The sequence below is a fragment of the Mustelus asterias genome, chromosome 2, assembly GCF_964213995.1.
Source record: "Mustelus asterias chromosome 2, sMusAst1.hap1.1, whole genome shotgun sequence".
Lineage (NCBI taxonomy): Eukaryota > Metazoa > Chordata > Chondrichthyes > Carcharhiniformes > Triakidae > Mustelus > Mustelus asterias.
In genome coordinates this window covers 10,972,494-10,990,167 of record NC_135802.1, presented here as the reverse complement: position 1 = coordinate 10,990,167, position 17,674 = coordinate 10,972,494, and the positions used below count along the sequence as shown (strand labels likewise).

Here is a 17,674-nt window from a genome sequence, read left to right as displayed (position 1 = left end):
GTGTCTGCGTGGGTTTCCTCCGGGTGCTCCGGTTTCCTCCCACACTCCGAAAGGCATGTTGGTTAGGTGGATTGGTCATGCTAAATTGACCCGAGGGTCAGGGGGACTAGCTCGGGTAAATGCATGGGGTCAGAGTTATAGGGCATGGGTGGGATTGTGGTGGCTGCAGACTCGATGGGCCGAATGGCCTCCTTCGCTATCTAGGATTGCCTCATAGTGTACCTGAACAGGTGCTGGAGTGTGGCGACCAGGGGATTTTCACAGTAACTTCATTGCAGCGTTAATGTAAGCCTACTTGTGACAATACAAACTTTAATTGAATTAATTTAGTGTGAAGGTGAGAGTTGTTTTAGAGAGTGATTGACGAGGACGATGATGGGTTGATGTGTCATATTGAAGCTTTTACTTACTTCTTGATTGAGGAAACAGTACAGCACTCCAATGATAAATCCCTGCAGAGGAACAGAGAGCAAGAAGTCAACCCTCAATAAAACCTTTCTCAACTGGAAGAAGCAAGGTGAGCTCTTGGACCTCGCTGGTGAGAAAAAGGAAAGAATTGCACTTATATACTGCCTTTCACATACAGCGACACTGGGGCAGCACGGTGGCACAGTGGTTAGCATTGCTGCCTCCAATGGCAGAGATCCGGGTTCGATTCCCGACTTGGGTCACTGTCTGTGCGGAGTCTGCACGTTCTCCCCATGTCTGCGTGGGTTTCCTCCAGGTGCTCCGGTTTCCTCCCACAGTCCAAAGATCATTGAATCATAGAATCCCTACATTGCAGAAGGAGGCCATTCGGCCCATCGAGTCTGCACCGACCACAATCCCACCCAGGCCCTATCCCCATAACCCCACGCATTTACCCTACTAATCCCCGTGACACTAAGGGGCAATTTAGAATGGCCAATCAACCTAACCCGCACATCTTTGGACTGTGGGAGGAAACCGGAGCACCCGGAGGAAACCCACGCGGACACGAGGAGAACGTGCAAACTCCACGCAGACAGTGACGCGAGGCCGGAATCGAACCCGTGTCCCTCGCGCTGTGAGGCAGCAGTGCTAACCACTGTGCCACCGTGCCGTCCCAAACACAAAGATGCAGCAAAGATGTGCGGGTTAGGTTGATTGGCCTTGCTAAATTGCCCCATAGTGTCAGGGGGACTAGCAGGGTAATTATGTGGGGTTATGGGGATGGGTGGGATGGGTGCAGGCTCGATGGGCCGAATGGCCTCCTTCTGGGGATTCTAAGGATTTAGGGATTCTTTAGGGATTCTATGATGTGCTTTCCAGACAATTAAGTACTTTTTAATAAAAGCAAATTACTGTGGATGCTGGAATCTGAAACCAAAAGAGAAAATGCTGGAAAATCTCAGCAGGTCTGGCAGCATCTGTAAGGAGAGAAAAGAGCTGACGTTTCGAGTCCAGATGACCCTTTGTCAAAGCTAAAAGGCATAGAAAAAGTACTTTTTGACGTGTCGTCACTGTTTTATATTGCAGGAAACACCACAGCTAATATGCACACAGCAAAACTCCCACACAGTAAGACCAGATAATCTGCTTTAGTGGTGTTGATTGAGGGATAGATATTATCCAGGATACCAGGAATAATCATAGAACATTCACAGCACAGAAGGAAACCACTTGTCTTCAGTGCCTCAACTGAAAAACCAGACACGCGGAACTCCCCTACTCTCTTCGATAATCCTTTTACTATCTACAAGATGCAACAATTCACCAAAGATCCTTAGACAGCACCTTCCAAACCCACGGCCACTTCCATCTAGAAGGACAAGGGCAGCAGATACCTGGGAACACCCCCACCTGGAGGTTCCCCTCCGAGTCACTCACCATCCTGACTTGGAAATATATCGGCCGTTCCTTCACAGTCAATGGGTCAAAATCCTGGAATTCCCTCCCTAATGGCATTGTGGGTCAACCCACAGCACGTGGACTGCAATGATTCAAGATGGCAGCTCACCACCATCTTCTCAAGGGATGGGCAATAAATGCTGGCCAGCCAAGTGACGCCCATGTCCCACGAATGAATTTTTAAAATGTCCTTGAGGTATAGGTACACCTGCAGTGTTAGGAAAGGGGTTCCAGGACTTAGGCCCAGTGACAGTGAGCGAACGGTGATATCATAGAAAGAAAAAATCATAGAAACCCTGCAGTGCAGAAAGAGGCCATTCGGCCCATCGAGCCCGCACCGACCACAATCCCACCCAGGCCCTACTCCCATATCCCTACATATTTACCCAACTAATCCCTCTAACCTATGCATCTCAGGACACTAAGGGCAATTCTTAGCATGGCCAATCAACCTAACCCACGCATCTTTGGACTGTGGGAGGAAACCGGAGCACCCGGTGGAAACCCACGCAGACATAGAACATAGAACATAGAAAGCCACAGCACAAACAGGCCCTTCGGCCCACAAGTTGCGCCGATCACATCCCTACCTCTAGGCCTATCTATAGCCCTCAATCCCATTAAATCCCATGTACTCATCCAGAAGTCTCTTAAAAGACCCCAACGAGTTTGCCTCCACCACCACCGACGTCAGCCGATTCCACTCACCCACCACCCTCTGAGTGAAAAACTTACCCCTGACATCTCCTCTGTACCTACCCCCCAGCACCTTAAACCTGTGTCCTCTCGTAGCAACCATTTCAGCCCTTGGAAATAGCCTCTGAGAGTCTACCCTATCCAGACCTCTCAACATCTTGTAAACCTCTATCAGGTCACCTCTCATCCTTCGTCTCTCCAGGGAGAAGAGACCAAGCTCCCTCAACCTATCCTCATAAGGCATGCCCCCCAATCCAGGCAACATCCTTGTAAATCTCCTCTGCACCCTTTCAATGGCTTCAACATCTTTCCTGTAATGAGGTGACCAGAACTGCGCGCAGTACTCCAAGTGGGGTCTAACCAGGGTCCTATAAAGCTGCAGCATTATCTCCCGACTCCTAAACTCAATCCCTCGATTAATGAAGGCCAGTACACCGTACGCCTTCTTGACCGCATCCTCCACCTGCGAGGCCGATTTAAGAGTCCTATGGACCCGGACCCCAAGGTCCTTCTGATCCTCTACACTGCTAAGAATGGTACCCTTCATATTATACTGCTGCTTCATCCCATTGGATCTGCCAAAATGGATCACCACACACTTATCCGGGTTGAAGTCCATCTGCCACTTCTCCGCCCAGTCTTGCATTCTATCTATGTCTCGCTGCAACTTCTGACATCCCTCCAAACTATCCACAACACCACCTACCTTGGTGTCGTCAGCAAACTTACCAACCCATCCCTCCACTTCCTCATCCAGGTCATTTATGAAAATGACAAACAGCAAGGGTCCCAGAACAGATCCCTGGGGCACTCCACTGGTCACTGACCTCCATGCAGAGAAAGACCCCTCCACAGCCACTCTCTGCCTTCTGCAGGCAAGCCAGTTCTGGATCCACAAGGCAACAGCCCCTTGGATCCCATGCCCTCTCACTTTCTCAAGAAGTCTTGCATGGGGGACCTTATCGAACGCCTTGCTGAAGTCCATATAGACCACATCCACCGCTCTTCCTTCGTCAATGTGTTTGGTCACATTTTCAAAGAACTCAACCAGGCTCGTAAGGCACGACCTGCCCTTGACAAAGCCGTGCTGACTACTTTTGATCATACTAAACTTCTCTAGATGATCATAAATCCTGTCTCTCAGGATCCTCTCCATCAACTTACCAACCACTGAGGTTAGACTCACCGGTCGGTAATTTCCCGGGCTGTCCCTGTTCCCTTTCTTGAATATAGGGACCACATCTGCAATCCTCCAATCCTCCGGAACCTCTCCCGTCTCCATCGACGATGCAAAGATCATCGCCAAAGGCTCCGCAATCTCCTCCCTCGCCTCCCACAGTAACCTGGGGTACATCCCATCCGGTCCCGGCGACTTACCAACCTTGATGCCATTCAATAGTTCCAACACATCCTCTTTCTTTATGTCCACATGCTCGATCCTTTCTGTCCACCGCAAACCAGCAGTACAACCACCCAGATCCCTTTCCACCGTGAATACCGAGGTAAAGTATTCATTAAGCAGCTCCGCCATTTCTAACGGTTCCGCACAAACTTTTCCCCCTTCACCTTTTAAGGGTCCTATGCCTTCACATCTCATCCTTTTACTCTTGACATATTTGTAGAAAGCCTTGGGGTTCTCCTTAATCTTACCCGCCAAGGCCTTCTCATGACCCCTTCTCGCTCTCCTAATTTCCTTCTTAAGCTCCTTCCTACATCCCGTATACTCCTCTAAATCCTTAACACCTCCTAGCTCTCTGAACCTTCTGTACGCCTCTCTTTTCTTATTCACCAGGTTCATCACAACCTTCGTGCACCACGGTTCCCGTACCCTACCAACACCCCCCTGTCTCATCGGAACGTTGTCATGCAGAGCTCCAGACATGAGGAGAATGTGCAAACTCCACACAGACAGTGACCCAAGCCGGGAATCGAACCCAGGTCCCTGGAGCTGTGAAGCAGCAGTGCTAACCACTGTGCTACCGTGCCGCCCAAGTCATATGTTTCCAAGTCAGGATGGTGAGTGAGTTGGAAGGGAACCTCCCGGTTGTGGTGTGTGACAAATTGGACAGCCCTGTCGACTCAATTCTCTGTCAGGCTCCAACTGTATCTGAGTCCAGGGAGATTGAGTCTCTTCTATCTTGAATTTACTTCTACTTAGCTGAAGATCAGAGGCGATGGGCCGAATGGCTCCCTTCTGCTCTGAAAGATTGGGAGATCGTGAGGATGTTTGCGGTAGCATCATGAGCGAACGCAGTGATGTCACGGCAGCACTAATCCCTCACAAAGAAGGTCACCACCATCCCTCCCCTGAGACAGTTCAAAGGTCACCGTACCTGAAACGATCCAATGCAGAGGTCGAGGTAAAGGCGAGTGGCCAGCACCACCCCATCGGGTGGGAAAGCACACACAATGTAGTGTACACCAAACAGGGGTACCAGGAGCAGCGTTGACTTTGTCAGTCGCCTGTGGAGGAAGAGGAGAACAAGTCATTTTTTTCAACGTTTATTTATTAGTGTCACAAGTAGGCTTACATTAACACCGCAATGAAGTTACTGTGAAAATCCCCTAGTCGCCACACTCCGGCGCCTGCTTGGGTACACTGAGGGAGAATTTAGCATGGCCAATGCACCCTAACCAGCACGTCTTTCTGACTGTGGGAGGAAACCGGAGCACCCGGAGGAAACCCACGCAGACACAGGGGGGAACGTGCAGACTCCACACAGACAGTGACCCAAGCCAGGAATCGAACCCAGGTCCCTGGCGCAGTGAGGCAGCAGTGGTAACCACTGTGCCATCAGGTCACTCTACATCTAACCATAGAACAACTACAGTGCAGAAGGAGGACATTTGGTCCATCGAGTCTGCACTGATCACAATCCCACCCAGGCCCTTCCTCCATTACCCCATAAATTTCCCCAAGCTAGTCCCCCTGACACGAAGGGGCAATTTAGCACGGCCAATCCACCTAACCTGCACATCATTGCAGTGTCGGAGGAAACGCACGCAGACACAAAGAGAACTTGCAAACTCTACACAGACAGTGATCCAAGCCAGGAATCAAACCCGGATCCCTGGCGTGTGAGGCAGCAGTGCTAACCACTGTGCCACCGTGCCGTCCCAAGATGTGCAGGTTAGGGGGATTACCCTGGTAAATGTGCAGAGTTACGGGGATGCAAAAACCCAGCCTCATGATGAGCACTTGGTACATCATAACATTCAGAGCTATGGGCCAAGTGCTGGTAAACAGGATTAGGTGGGAGGTCAGGTGTTTCTCATGTGTCGGTGCAGACTCAATGGGCCGAAGGGTCTCTTCTGTACTTTATGGTTCCGTGGCTGATTTGTGCAACGGCAGATCTGTCATATGAGGAGAGACTAAGTCGGTTAGGATTATACTCACTGGAGTTTAGAAAAGTGAGAGGGGATCTCATAGAAACTTATAAAATTCTAACAGTGTTAGACAGAGTAGATTCAGAAAGAATGTTCCCAATGGTGGGGGAGTCCAGAACTAGGGGGTCATAGTTTAAGGATAAGGGGTAAACCTTTCAGAGGTGAGGAGAAATTTCTTCACCCGGAGGGTGGTGAATGTGTGGAATTCACTCCCACACAAAGTAGTTGAGGCCAAAACGTTGTGTGATTGCAAGAAGAAATTAGATATAGCTCTTGGGGCTAAAGAGATCGAGGGATATGGGGGGGAAGGGAGGGATCAGGATATTGAATTTGATGATCAGCCATGATCAAAATGAATGGCGGAGCAGGCTCGAAGGGCCGAATGGCCTCCTCCTGTTTCTAGTTTCTATGATTCCATGGTTCTATGAATTAAGGGTTATGGTGAGCGGGTAAGTGGAGCTGAGTCCATGGAAAGATCAGCCATGATCTTATTGAATGGCGGAGCAGGCTCGAGGGGCCAGATGGCCTACTCCTGCTCGTAGGTCTAATGTTCTTATGGTTCTACGATCGTGCCACGCCAGCCATCAAGCACCTATCTATTCTAATGTCATTTACCAGCACTTGGTTCGTAGCCTTGTGTGCTGTGACATTTCAAGTGCTCATCTAAATGCTTCTTAAATGTTGGGCGGGTTCCCACATCTACCACCCTTATGAGGAAAGGTTGAGGGAGCTAGGGCTGTTCTCTCTGGAGCGGAGGAGGCTGAGGGGAGACTTAATAGAGGTTTATAAAATAATGAAGGGGATAGATAGAGTGAACGTTCAAAGACTATTTCCTCGGGTGGATGGAGCTATTACAAGGGGGCATAACTATAGGGTTCGTGGTGGGAGATATAGGAAGGATATCAGAGGTAGGTTCTTTATGCAGAGAGTGGTTGGGGTGTGGAATGGACTGCCTGCAGTGATAGTGGAGTCAGACACTTTAGGAACATTTAAGCAGTTATTGGACAGGCACATGGAGCACACCAGAATGATAGGGAGTGGGATAGCTTGATCTTGGTTTCAGATAAAACTCGGCACAACATCGTGGGCCGAAGGGCCTGTTCTGTGCTGTACTGTTCTATGTTCTATGTTCTTTCAGGCAGAGATTTCCAGATTCCCACCACCCTCAGGCTAAAGAAATGTTTCCTCCTCTAAATGTCCTGCCCAGTTGTGTGGTAACGCAGTCCGCTCCTACCATTCGAGGAAGTCACACTGAAGTGCCCTAGCTCCACAATGGAGGGTGAGATGTTCCTGTATCACAGGTGCCCGGCTTCTTCAGCCTGCCCAGTTAACTCACCTGTACTGAGAGGAATTCGCTGTGTGGATCTCATTAGGGATCAACTTTTGGACCAGGATCCGGATGATGTTAATAAAAAGTATAAAATTGACCTGCCAAAGCAAAAGATGTGAGAAATAGGAGCAAGAACCATAGACTCCCTACAGTGCAGAAGAAGGCCATTCAGCCCATCGAGACTGCACCGACAATAATCCCACCCAGGTCCTATCCCCGAAACTCCACCTATTTACCCTTGCTAATCCCCCTGACACAAACGGGCAATTTACCATGGCCAATCCACCCAACCTGCACATTTGTGGGAGGAAACCGGAGCACCCGGAGGAAACCCACACAGACACGGGGAGAACGTGCAGACTCTGCACAGACAGTGACCCAAGCCGGGAATCGAACCCAGGTCCCTGGTGCTGTGAGGCAGCAGTGCTAACCACTGTGCCACCGTGTCGCCCAAGTTAAGCTAGAAATTTAATGCGATACTTGTGTCTCCCCAGTACTAGTTTAAACTACTCCTCCAGTAAAAAGGAATGAAATCTTAAAGGTCACCAATCACCACATCACTACTGTTGAAGGGGAGGTGATGGCCTAATGGTACTTTCGATAGACTATTAATCCAGAAACTCAACTAATGTCCTGGGGACCCGGGTTTGAATCCCAGCACGGCAGCTGGTGGAATTTGAATTTGATTGAAAATATCTGGAATTAAGAATCTACTGATGACCATGAAACCATTGTCGATTGTTGGAAAAACCCATCTGGTTCACTAATGTCCTTGAAGGAAGGAAATCTGCCGTCCTTACCTGGTCTGGCCTACATGTGACTCCAGAGCCACAGCAATGTGGTTGACTCTCAACTGCCCTTGGGCAACTAGGGATGGGTAATAAATGCTGGCCAGCCAGCAACACCCATGTCCCATGAATGAATTAAAAAAAGAACACTCACCAGCTACTGGAGGCTGAAATGGATATAAGAAAAACAGTAACCCCTTCCCTCTCTGCACTGATCTCTCCCCTGCAGCAATTCCCAAGTTAGCACTTGACAATTCACTCTCCAGGAGGTTTATGGATGCTCCACTATGGAATATATTTAAGGCTGAGGGACAGATCATTGGTCTCAGCTGAGATGTAAAGTGGAATTGAGATGGAAAAATGATCGTGATTGTACTGGACCATGGAACAGGCTCGAGGGGCTTTTTTTTCATTTGTGGGACATGGGCATCGCTGGTTGGCCAGCATTTATTGCCCATCCCTAGTTGCCCGAGGGCGGTTGAGAGTCAACCACATTGCTGTGGTTCTGGAGTCACATGTAGGCCAGACCGGGTAAGGATGGCAGATTTCCTTCCCTAAAGGACATTAGCGAAACAGATGGATTTTCCGACAATCGACAATGCTGTTGGACTGGATGGGATTGGTGTTCATAAGGAGGAGGTGTTAGCAATTCTGGAAAGGGTAAAAATAGATAAGTCCCCTGGGACGGATGGGATTTATCCTAGGATTCTCTGGGAGGCTAGAGAGGAGATTGCAGAGCCTTTGGCTTTGATCTTTGTGTCATCATTGTCTACAGGAACAGTGCCAGAAGACTGGAGGATAGCAAATGTTGTCCCCTTGTTCAAGAAGGGGAGTAGGGACAACCCTGGTAATTATAGACCGGTGAGCCTTACTTCTGTTGTGGGCAAAGTATTGGAAAGGATTACAAGAGATAGGATTTATAATCACCTGGAAAGGAATAATTTGATTAGGGATAGTCAGCACGGTTTTGTGAAGGGTAGGTTGTGCCTCACAAACCTTATTGAGTTCTTTGAGAAGGTGACCAAAGAGGTGGATGAGGGTAAAGCGGTTGATGTGGTGTATATGGATTTCAGCAAAGCGTTTGATAAAGTTCCCCATTGTAAGCTTTTGCAGAAAATACGGACACATGGGATTGAGGGTGATTTAGTGGTTTGGATCAGGAATTGGCTAGCTGTAAGAAAACAGAGGGTGGTGGTTGATGGGAAATATTCATCCTGGAGTTCAGTTACTAGTGGTGTACCGCAAGGATCTGTTTTGGGGCCACTGCTGTTTGTCATTTTTATTAATGACCTGGATGAGGGCGTGGAAGGATGGATTAGTAAATTTGCAGATGACACTAAAGTCGGTGGAGTTGTAGACAGTGCAGAGGGAAGTGGCAGGTTACAGAGGGACATAGATAAGCTGCAGAGCTGGGCTGAGAGGTGGCAAATGGAGTTTAATGCGGAAAAGTGTGAGGTGATTCACTTTGGAAGGAGTAACAGGAATACAGAGTACTGGGCTAATGGTAAGATACTTGGTAGTGTGGATGAACAGAGGGACCTGGGTGTCCATGTGCATAGATCCCTGAAAGTTGGCACCCAGATTGATAGGGTTGTTAAGAAGGCGTATGGTGCGTTAGCTTTTATTGGTAGAGGGATTGAGTTTCGGAGCCAGGAGGTCATGCTGCAACTGTACAAAACTCTGGTGCGGCCGCATTTGGAGTATTGCGTACAGTTCTGGCCGCCGTATTATAGGAAAGATGTGGAAGTGTTGGACAGGATGCAGAGGAGATTTACCAGGATGTTGCCTGGTATGGTGGGAAAATCGTATGAGAAAAGGCTGAGGGGCTTGAGGTTGTTTTTGTTAGAGAGAAGAAGGTTAAGAGGTGACTTAATAGAGGCATACAAGATGATCAGAGGATTAGATAGGGTGGACAGTGAGAGGCTTTTTCCTCAGATGGTGTTGGCTAGCACGAGGGGACATAGCTTTAAATTGAGGGGTGAGAGATAAAGGACAGATGTTAGAGGTAGGTTCTTTACTCAGAGAGTAGTAAGGGCGTGGAATGCCCTGCCTGCAGCAGTAGTGGACTCATCAACATTAAGAGCATTCAAATGGTTATTGGATAAACATATGGATGATATTGGAATAGTGTAGATTAGAGGGGCTTTAGATTGGTTCCACTGGTCGGCGCAACATCGAGGGCTGAAGGGCCTGTACTGCGCTGTAATGTTCTATGTTCTAATGGTTTCATGGTCATCAGTAGATTCTTAATTTTTTTTTATTGAATTCAAATTCCACCATCTGCCGTGGCGGGATTCGAACCCGGGTCCCCAGAACATTGGCTGAGCTTCTGGATTAATAGGCCAGATTTTACCGACACACGAGCCCTGATTTTGGGCGCGGGCGAGGCTCGGAGAACGGCATTCTCTGTTGGCCTCGGGCGGGATCGTATGAAACTCGGGCGGACGTGACGGTAAAACTCCGCCCACAGTCTAGCGATAATACCACTCGGCCATCGCCTCCCCGGCTGTATTGTCTACCCCTCTACAGTTTCCCAAGGGCTCATTTTTATCAAAAGGCACAATTTGACTTTGGTATCACTTACCGCAACAGAAGTCACGATCGGACCTTTGATAATCCACCAGTACGGAGAGTCTTCAATAACATCCCAGCACCTGCAAGCACGCAGAGTGTTAATCGGAATGGTGCTTTTCTTCCATTGTTGATGCGATCATTAGCAATATACAATTCCTACTGTCTTGAAGGAAGAAGACACGCGACAACGCAGAATCGCTGAGCAGAAACTGATAGCCAAGTTCCACACACATGAGGACGCCATCAGTCGGGATCTTGGGTTCATGTCACACTATCTGTAACCCCCACGACTTGCCTGGGCTTGCAAAATCTCACTAACTGTCCTGGCTTGAGACAATTCATACCTCTTTAACCTGTGATTAACCCTCTCTCCACTCGCATTGTCTGTACCTGTAAAGACTTGATTACTTGTAAAGACTCGCATTCCAACCATTATCTTGCAATTGTGTCTTAGTCTATATATGCCCTGTTTGTTAACCCAACTCTCCACTCACCTGATGAAGGAGCAGTGCTCCGAAAGCTCGTGATTCCAAATAAACCTGTTGGACTTTAACCTGGTGTTGTGAGACTTCTAACTATGCCCACCCCAGTTAGACGCCGGCATCTCCACATGGAAGGAAGAAGGCAGCAGGCACATGGGAAAACCACACATTTCAAGCCACTCACCATCCTGACTTGGAAATACATTGCCGTTCCTTCACTGTGTCTGGGTCAAAATCCTGGAACTTCCGCCCGACACCACGGCGACTTCAATTTCTTCACCACCTTCTTACCGGCCACTAAGTGTGGGCAATCAGTGCTGGCCTGGCCAATAGTGCCCACATCCCACGAATGAGTAAAGAAAATGCACACTTTTAGCAGCATATTATCTGTTCTTTGGAGGAGGCAATGGCCTCATTGGCCTTCATTGGCTAGATCAGCATTTATTACCCATCCCTAATTGCCCTTCAGAAGGTGGTGGTGAGCTGCCTTCTTGAGCCGCTGCAGTCCATGTGGTGTAGGGACACCCACCGTGCTGTTAGTGAGGGAGTTCCAGGATTTTGACCCAACGACAGTGAAGGAATGTCGATATATTTCCAAGTCAGGATGGTGAGTGGCTTGGAGGGGAACTTGCAGGTGGTGGTGTTCCCATGTATCTGCTGCCCTTGTCCTTCTAGATGGAAGCGGTCGTGGGTTTGGAAGGTGCTGTCTAAGGATCTTTGGTGAATTGCTGAGTGCATCTTGTAGATAGTACACACTGCTGCTACTGAGCGTCAGTGGTGGAGGGAGTGGATGTTTGTGGATGTGGTGCCAATCAAGCGGGCTGCTTTGTCCTGGATGGTGTCGAGCTTCTTGAGTGTTGTTGGAGCTGTACCCATCCAGGCAAGTGGGGAGTATTCCGTCACACTCCTGACTTGTGCCTTGTGGATGGTGGACAGGCTTTGGGGAGTCAGGAGGTGAGGTACTCACCGCAGTATTCCCAGCCTCTGACCTGCTCTTGGAGATACAGCATTTATATGGATTGTCCAGTTCAGTTTCTAGTCGATGTCAACCCCCCCCCAGATGTTGATGTGGAACTATTCCCTGTGGTAGCGGGTTCCGCATTCTCACCACTCTCTGGGTAAAGAAGTTTCTCCTGATTTCATGATTAGATTTATCGACCCTGGTTTATTTTCAGTTCATTAATTTGCGATGGCACAGTGGTTAGCACTGCTACCTTACAGTGCCTGGGATCCGGGTTCGATTCCCGGCTTGGGTCACTGTCTGTGCGGAGTCTGCACGTCCTCTCCGTGTCTGCGTGGGTTTCCTCCGGGTGGTCCGGTTTGCTCCCACAGTCCGAAAGACGTGCTGGCTAGGTGCATTGGCCGTGCTAAATTCTCTCTCAGTGTACTCGAACAGGCGCCGGAGTGTGGCAACGAGGGATTTTCACAGTAACTTCATTGCAGTGTTAATACAAGCCTACTTGTATTAGATAGGCACATGAACAGACAGGGAATAGAGGGATAAAGGCGGTTGGTTTAGATAGGATAACATGATGGGCACAGGCTTGGAGGGCCAAAGGGCCTGTTCCTGTGCTATACTGTTCTTCATTCTTGTGACACTAATAAATAAACTTGAACTAATTCCCAACCTTAAATTTCATTAAAAAGAAAGCACTTTACTTACTCTGTGTTTTCAAATTGAAATTTTGTAATCACCCAGGCAACGGTACATACAGTGGGAATACCTTGAAGGGAAGAGATTCACCATTAGACCATCATCAAAGGTGGAGAATTAAGCTTCTCTTCCGGCTTCAGACTGGTGAGGAGATCAGGAGCAGCTGAATTGAAAATCAAGTGCTGGGGATGATAATCTGTTCCTGCCAGGACACTCGCATCAATATTCACAGCACACTCACTGGCTGCAGACAAGAAAATCATTCTCCCTTCAGATGTTCCCAGTTGAAGCCCTCTGTGATTAGAAGCATCTGACAGGATCAGCAATGATCAAAAACCACAAAGGATCAGTCGAATCACACAAACATACAGCCCAGGAGGAGGCCATTCAGCCTATCGAGCCAGTGCAGCCCTCGGTATAATTCAATCCGGCACAGGGGTGGCACAGTGGGTTAGCACTGCTGCCTCACAGCGCCAGGGACCCGGGTTCGATTCCGTCCTCGGGTCACTGTCTGTGCAGAGTCTGCACATTCTCCCCGTGTCTGCGTGGGTTTCCTCCGGTTTCCTCCCACGCTCCAAAGATATGCGAGTTAGGTTGATTGGCCATGCTAAATTGACCCGAGTAACATGGGGATTAGCGAGATAAATATGTGGGGTCACGGGAATAGGGCCTGGGTGGGATTGTTGTTGGTGCAGACTCGATGGGCTGAATGATCCCCTTCTGCACTGTAGGGATTCTATGATTCTATGAATATCTCCCCCTCTCTCTCCCCCACCCCTACCTATAGCGCTGTGATATATATTTTTCTTTTACGTGGGTTTGTTTCCTTTTGATAGTTACGACTGAATCATCTGTCAGAACTCAACCCAGGCAGCAACAACCACATCCCACTTTCTACCAACGCCTTTGCATCTTTCCTTGAGTGTGGTGCCCAGAACTGGATGCAAGGGTGGCACGGTGGCACAGTGGTTAGCACTGCTTCCTCACTGCACCAGGGACCTGGGTTCAATTCTAGCCTTGTGTCACTGTCTGGGTGGAGTTTGCACGTTCTCCCCGTGTCTGTGTGGGTTTCCTCCGGGTGCTCTGGTTTCCTCCCACAGTCCGAAAGACGTGCTGGTTAGGGTGCATTGGCCGTGCTAAATTCTCCCTCAGTGTACCCGAACAGGCGCCGGAGCGTGGCAACTGGGGGATTTTCACAGTAACTTCATTGCAGTGTTAATGTAAGCCTACTTGTGACAAATAAATAAAATTAAACTTAAAACGATGTGTAGGTTAGGTGGATTGGCCATGCTAAATTGATTGGCAGGGACAGAGTCATGTCCTTAATGGGAGGAGCGAAGGTTGCAGGGAAGATACACAGTTGCTCTTTCATTTTTAAAACAAGCAGTTACTGCCAGGGGGGTACCATTTGCACTGCCAAGGGCCAGGGCTTGAGGGGGGCAGAAGTGGGTCTGGGGGGAGAGGGGGACTGAGGAAAGTCTGAGAGTGGAGGTTCTGAGGGGGTGGGGGGGGGGGGGGGGGGGGGGCGTTGGAGAGGGCAGTCAGGCCGGGTCACCCCTATACCTGTGTGGTGTTGGGCGTGGGCATGAGCGTGGAGGGGTGACTTGTTATTTCAGTAATGATGGGGGGGTATGCCCCTCTTTGCTGAGGGGTTGGTGGTGCTCCCCTTGTCAATGGGGGAGAGGGGGGTTCCCCGGCCGTGTTCCACGGGCGAAATTGGCTCTGCACCCATGAGCTAATTCAAATGTTAATGACATGTTTAACATGTGATTATTGAGTCCCAGATGCCGTTGTCCAGGCTCATTTGCATTACCCGCTTCCCCTTTCAAACTTCCGAGCACCGAGATTCACAACTGGTCTCCATCGGCAGAGAACAGACGCGGTGACTTCAGGAAGCGTAAAGGAGAACATGCTCCTGTCTACATCAACGGGGATGAAGTAGAAAGGGTCGAGAGCTTCAGGTTTTTAGATGTCCAGATCACCAACAACCTGTCCTGGTCCCCCCATGCTGACACTATCGTTAAGAAAGCCCACCAACGCCTCTACTTTCTCAGAAGACTAAGGAAATTTGGCATGTCAGCTACGACTCTCACTAACCTTTACAGATGCACCATAGAAAGCATTCTTTCTGGTTGTATCACAGCTTGGTACGGCCCCTGCTCTGTCCAAGACCGCAAGAAACTACAAAGTGTCGTGAATGTAGCCCAATCCATCACGCAAACCAGCCTCCCATCCACTGACTCCGTCTACACTTCCCGCTGCCTCGGCAAAGCAGCCAGCATAATTAAGGATCCCACGCACCCCGGACATTCTCTCTTCCACCTTCTTCCATCGGAAAAAAGATACAAAAGTCTGAGGTCACGTACCAACCGACTCAAGAACAGCTTCTTCCCTGCTGCTGTCAGACTTTTGAATGGACCTTGCATTAAGTTGATCTTTCTCTACACCCTATCTGCAGCTGCAGTAATACTTTCCTTTTCTCCTGTGTATTCCATGTACGGTACGCTTTGCCTGTACAGCGCGCAAGAACCAATACTTTCCATTGTATCCCAAAACATATAACAATAATAAATCAAATCCTGAGGCTGTGAAGGGTGCTATATACATTTATTTTATTTATTTATTTGTGACAAGTAGACTTACATTAACACTGCAATGAAGTTACTGTGAAAATCCCCTAGTCGCCACACTCCAGCGCCTGTTCGGGTACACTGAGAGAGAATTTAGCACGGCCAATGCACCTAACCGGCACGTCTTTCAGACTGTGGGAGGAAACCAGAGCACCCTGAGGAAACCCACGCAGACACGGGGAGAATGTGCAGACTCCACACAGACAGTGACCCCAAGCCGGGAATCGAACCCAGGTCCCTGGCGCTGTGAGGCAGCAGTGTTAACCACTGTGCCACCCCTATGGATGAATGTTTCTGCGCGCAGCGCCACCTTTAACATAGAAGCATAGAAGATAGGAGCAGGAGGAGGCCATTCGGCCCTTCGAGCCTGCTCCGCCATTCATCACGATCATGGCTGATCGTCCAACTCAATAGCCTAATCCTGCTTTCTCTCCATAACCTTTGATCCCATTCACCCCAAGTGCTATATCTAGCCGCCTCTTGAATATATTCAATGTTTTGGCATCAACTGCTTCCTGTGGTAATGAATTCCACAGGCTCACCACTGTTTGGGTGAAGAAATGTCTCCTCACCTCCATCCTAAATGGTCTACCCTGAATCCTCAGACTGTGACCCCTAGTTCTGGATGCACCCACCATCGGGAACATCCCCCCTGCATCTACCCTGTCTAGTCCTGTTAGAATTTTATAAGTCTCTATGAGATCCTCCCTCATTCGTCTGAACTCCAGCGAAAACAATCCTAACCTCATCAATCTCTCCTCATACACCAGTCCCACCATCCCCTTTGTTAAACACGCGCTGGGCTTCCTCTCCCCATCGTGCTGTATTTACCCGTTGCCCCTTGTGCGCGGGTACCTACCCCATCCCAGCATGCTCCACCACCAGAAGTAATTCTTGCCATAGATGAAGGAGACTATCAGCAAAGAGTTGAGGTACAGAGCTTCCACCAGCAGCCAGAAGTAATTCGTCATCATACAGAAGTAGCAGAACACCACAGACATCTTACACCCCACCTGCAATGAAAGAACAGCCACAGCATCAGCTCCAGTAGTGAACAGCAACCGTACCCGTCATCACTGAGGTGGGACGGTTTAAAGTTTATTTATTATTGTCACAAGTAGGCTTACAGTAACACTGCAATGAAGTTACTGTGAAAATCCCCCAGTCGCCACACTCCGGCGCCTGTTCGGGTACACAGAGGGAGAATTTAGCACGGCCAATGCACTTAACCAGCACGTCTTTCGAACTGTGGGAGGAAACCGGAGCATCCGGAGGAAACCCACGCAGACACGGGGAGAACGTGCAGACTCCACACAGACAGTGACCCAAGCCGGGAATCGAACCTGGTGCTGTGAGGCAGCAGCGCTAACCACTGCGGTAGCTGTCTGAAATCATACTCCCCATCAGCCACTATGAGAGGCATAGACAGGGTGGATAGTCAGAGGCTTTTCCCAGGGTGAAAGGGTCGACTACAAGAGAGCACAGGTTTAAGATGAGAGGGGGAAAGTTTAGGGGAGACGTGCGGGAAAAGTTTTTCACCACAGAGGGCGGTGGGTGCCTGGAACACGCTGCCAGTGGAGGTGGTGGAAGCAGGCACATTAGCAACATTCAAGGTGTATCTTGATAGAGGCATGAACAGGAGGCGAACAGAGGGATAGAAACCATGTATGGATGCAGGCTTGGTGGGCCGAAGGGCCTGTTCCTGTGAATCATAGAATCCCTACAGTACAGAAGAGGCCATTCGGCCCATCAATTCTGCACTGACCACAATCCTACCCAGGCCCTATTCCCGTAACCCCACACAGTTTATCCTGTTAACCCCCAGACACTAGGGTCAATTTAACATGGCTAATCAAAGCTATCCTTTTTTTTATATGATGTGAATGAATCTCACTTCATCCCTGTACTCACACAGGCGAATTCCTCACTGAAGGAAGAACCTACTTGCTTTGGAAGCAGTTCAGAGACGGTGCACCAGGTTGGTTCCTGGGATGGCGAGATTGCCTTCTGAAGAAAGGTTGGGCCCTATATTCATTGGCGGTTAGAAGAATGAGAGGTGAAACGAGTACGATTCTGAGGGAGGGTTGACAGGGTAGATGCTGAGAGGACCTTTCCCCACATGGGCTAATCTAGGACAAGGGAACAAAGATTCAAAACAATGTGTCTCTCATTTAAGACGGAGATGAGGAGGAATTTCCTCTCTCAGAGAGTGGTTAGTGTTTGGAATCCTCTTGCCCAGAGAGCAGTGGGAGATGGGTCACCGA

At 49.2% G+C, this 17,674-nt stretch overlaps 1 protein-coding gene across 1 annotated transcript in view; it reads right to left on the bottom strand.

Moving 5' to 3' along the window:
• The window catches only part of ghrhrl (growth hormone releasing hormone receptor, like), a 48,365-nt gene that overhangs the window by 292 nt on the left and 30,399 nt on the right, over nucleotides 1-17,674 (bottom strand). Inside the window, exons 7-12 of the mRNA XM_078229604.1 lie at nucleotides 16,270-16,423; nucleotides 12,790-12,850; nucleotides 10,655-10,724; nucleotides 7,289-7,380; nucleotides 4,899-5,028; nucleotides 411-452 (exon numbers count right to left, since the gene is read on the bottom strand). Coding sequence (XP_078085730.1) covers nucleotides 411-452; nucleotides 4,899-5,028; nucleotides 7,289-7,380; nucleotides 10,655-10,724; nucleotides 12,790-12,850; nucleotides 16,270-16,423 — 549 coding nt within the window. The remainder of the gene's footprint in view (nucleotides 1-410; nucleotides 453-4,898; nucleotides 5,029-7,288; nucleotides 7,381-10,654; nucleotides 10,725-12,789; nucleotides 12,851-16,269; nucleotides 16,424-17,674) is intronic.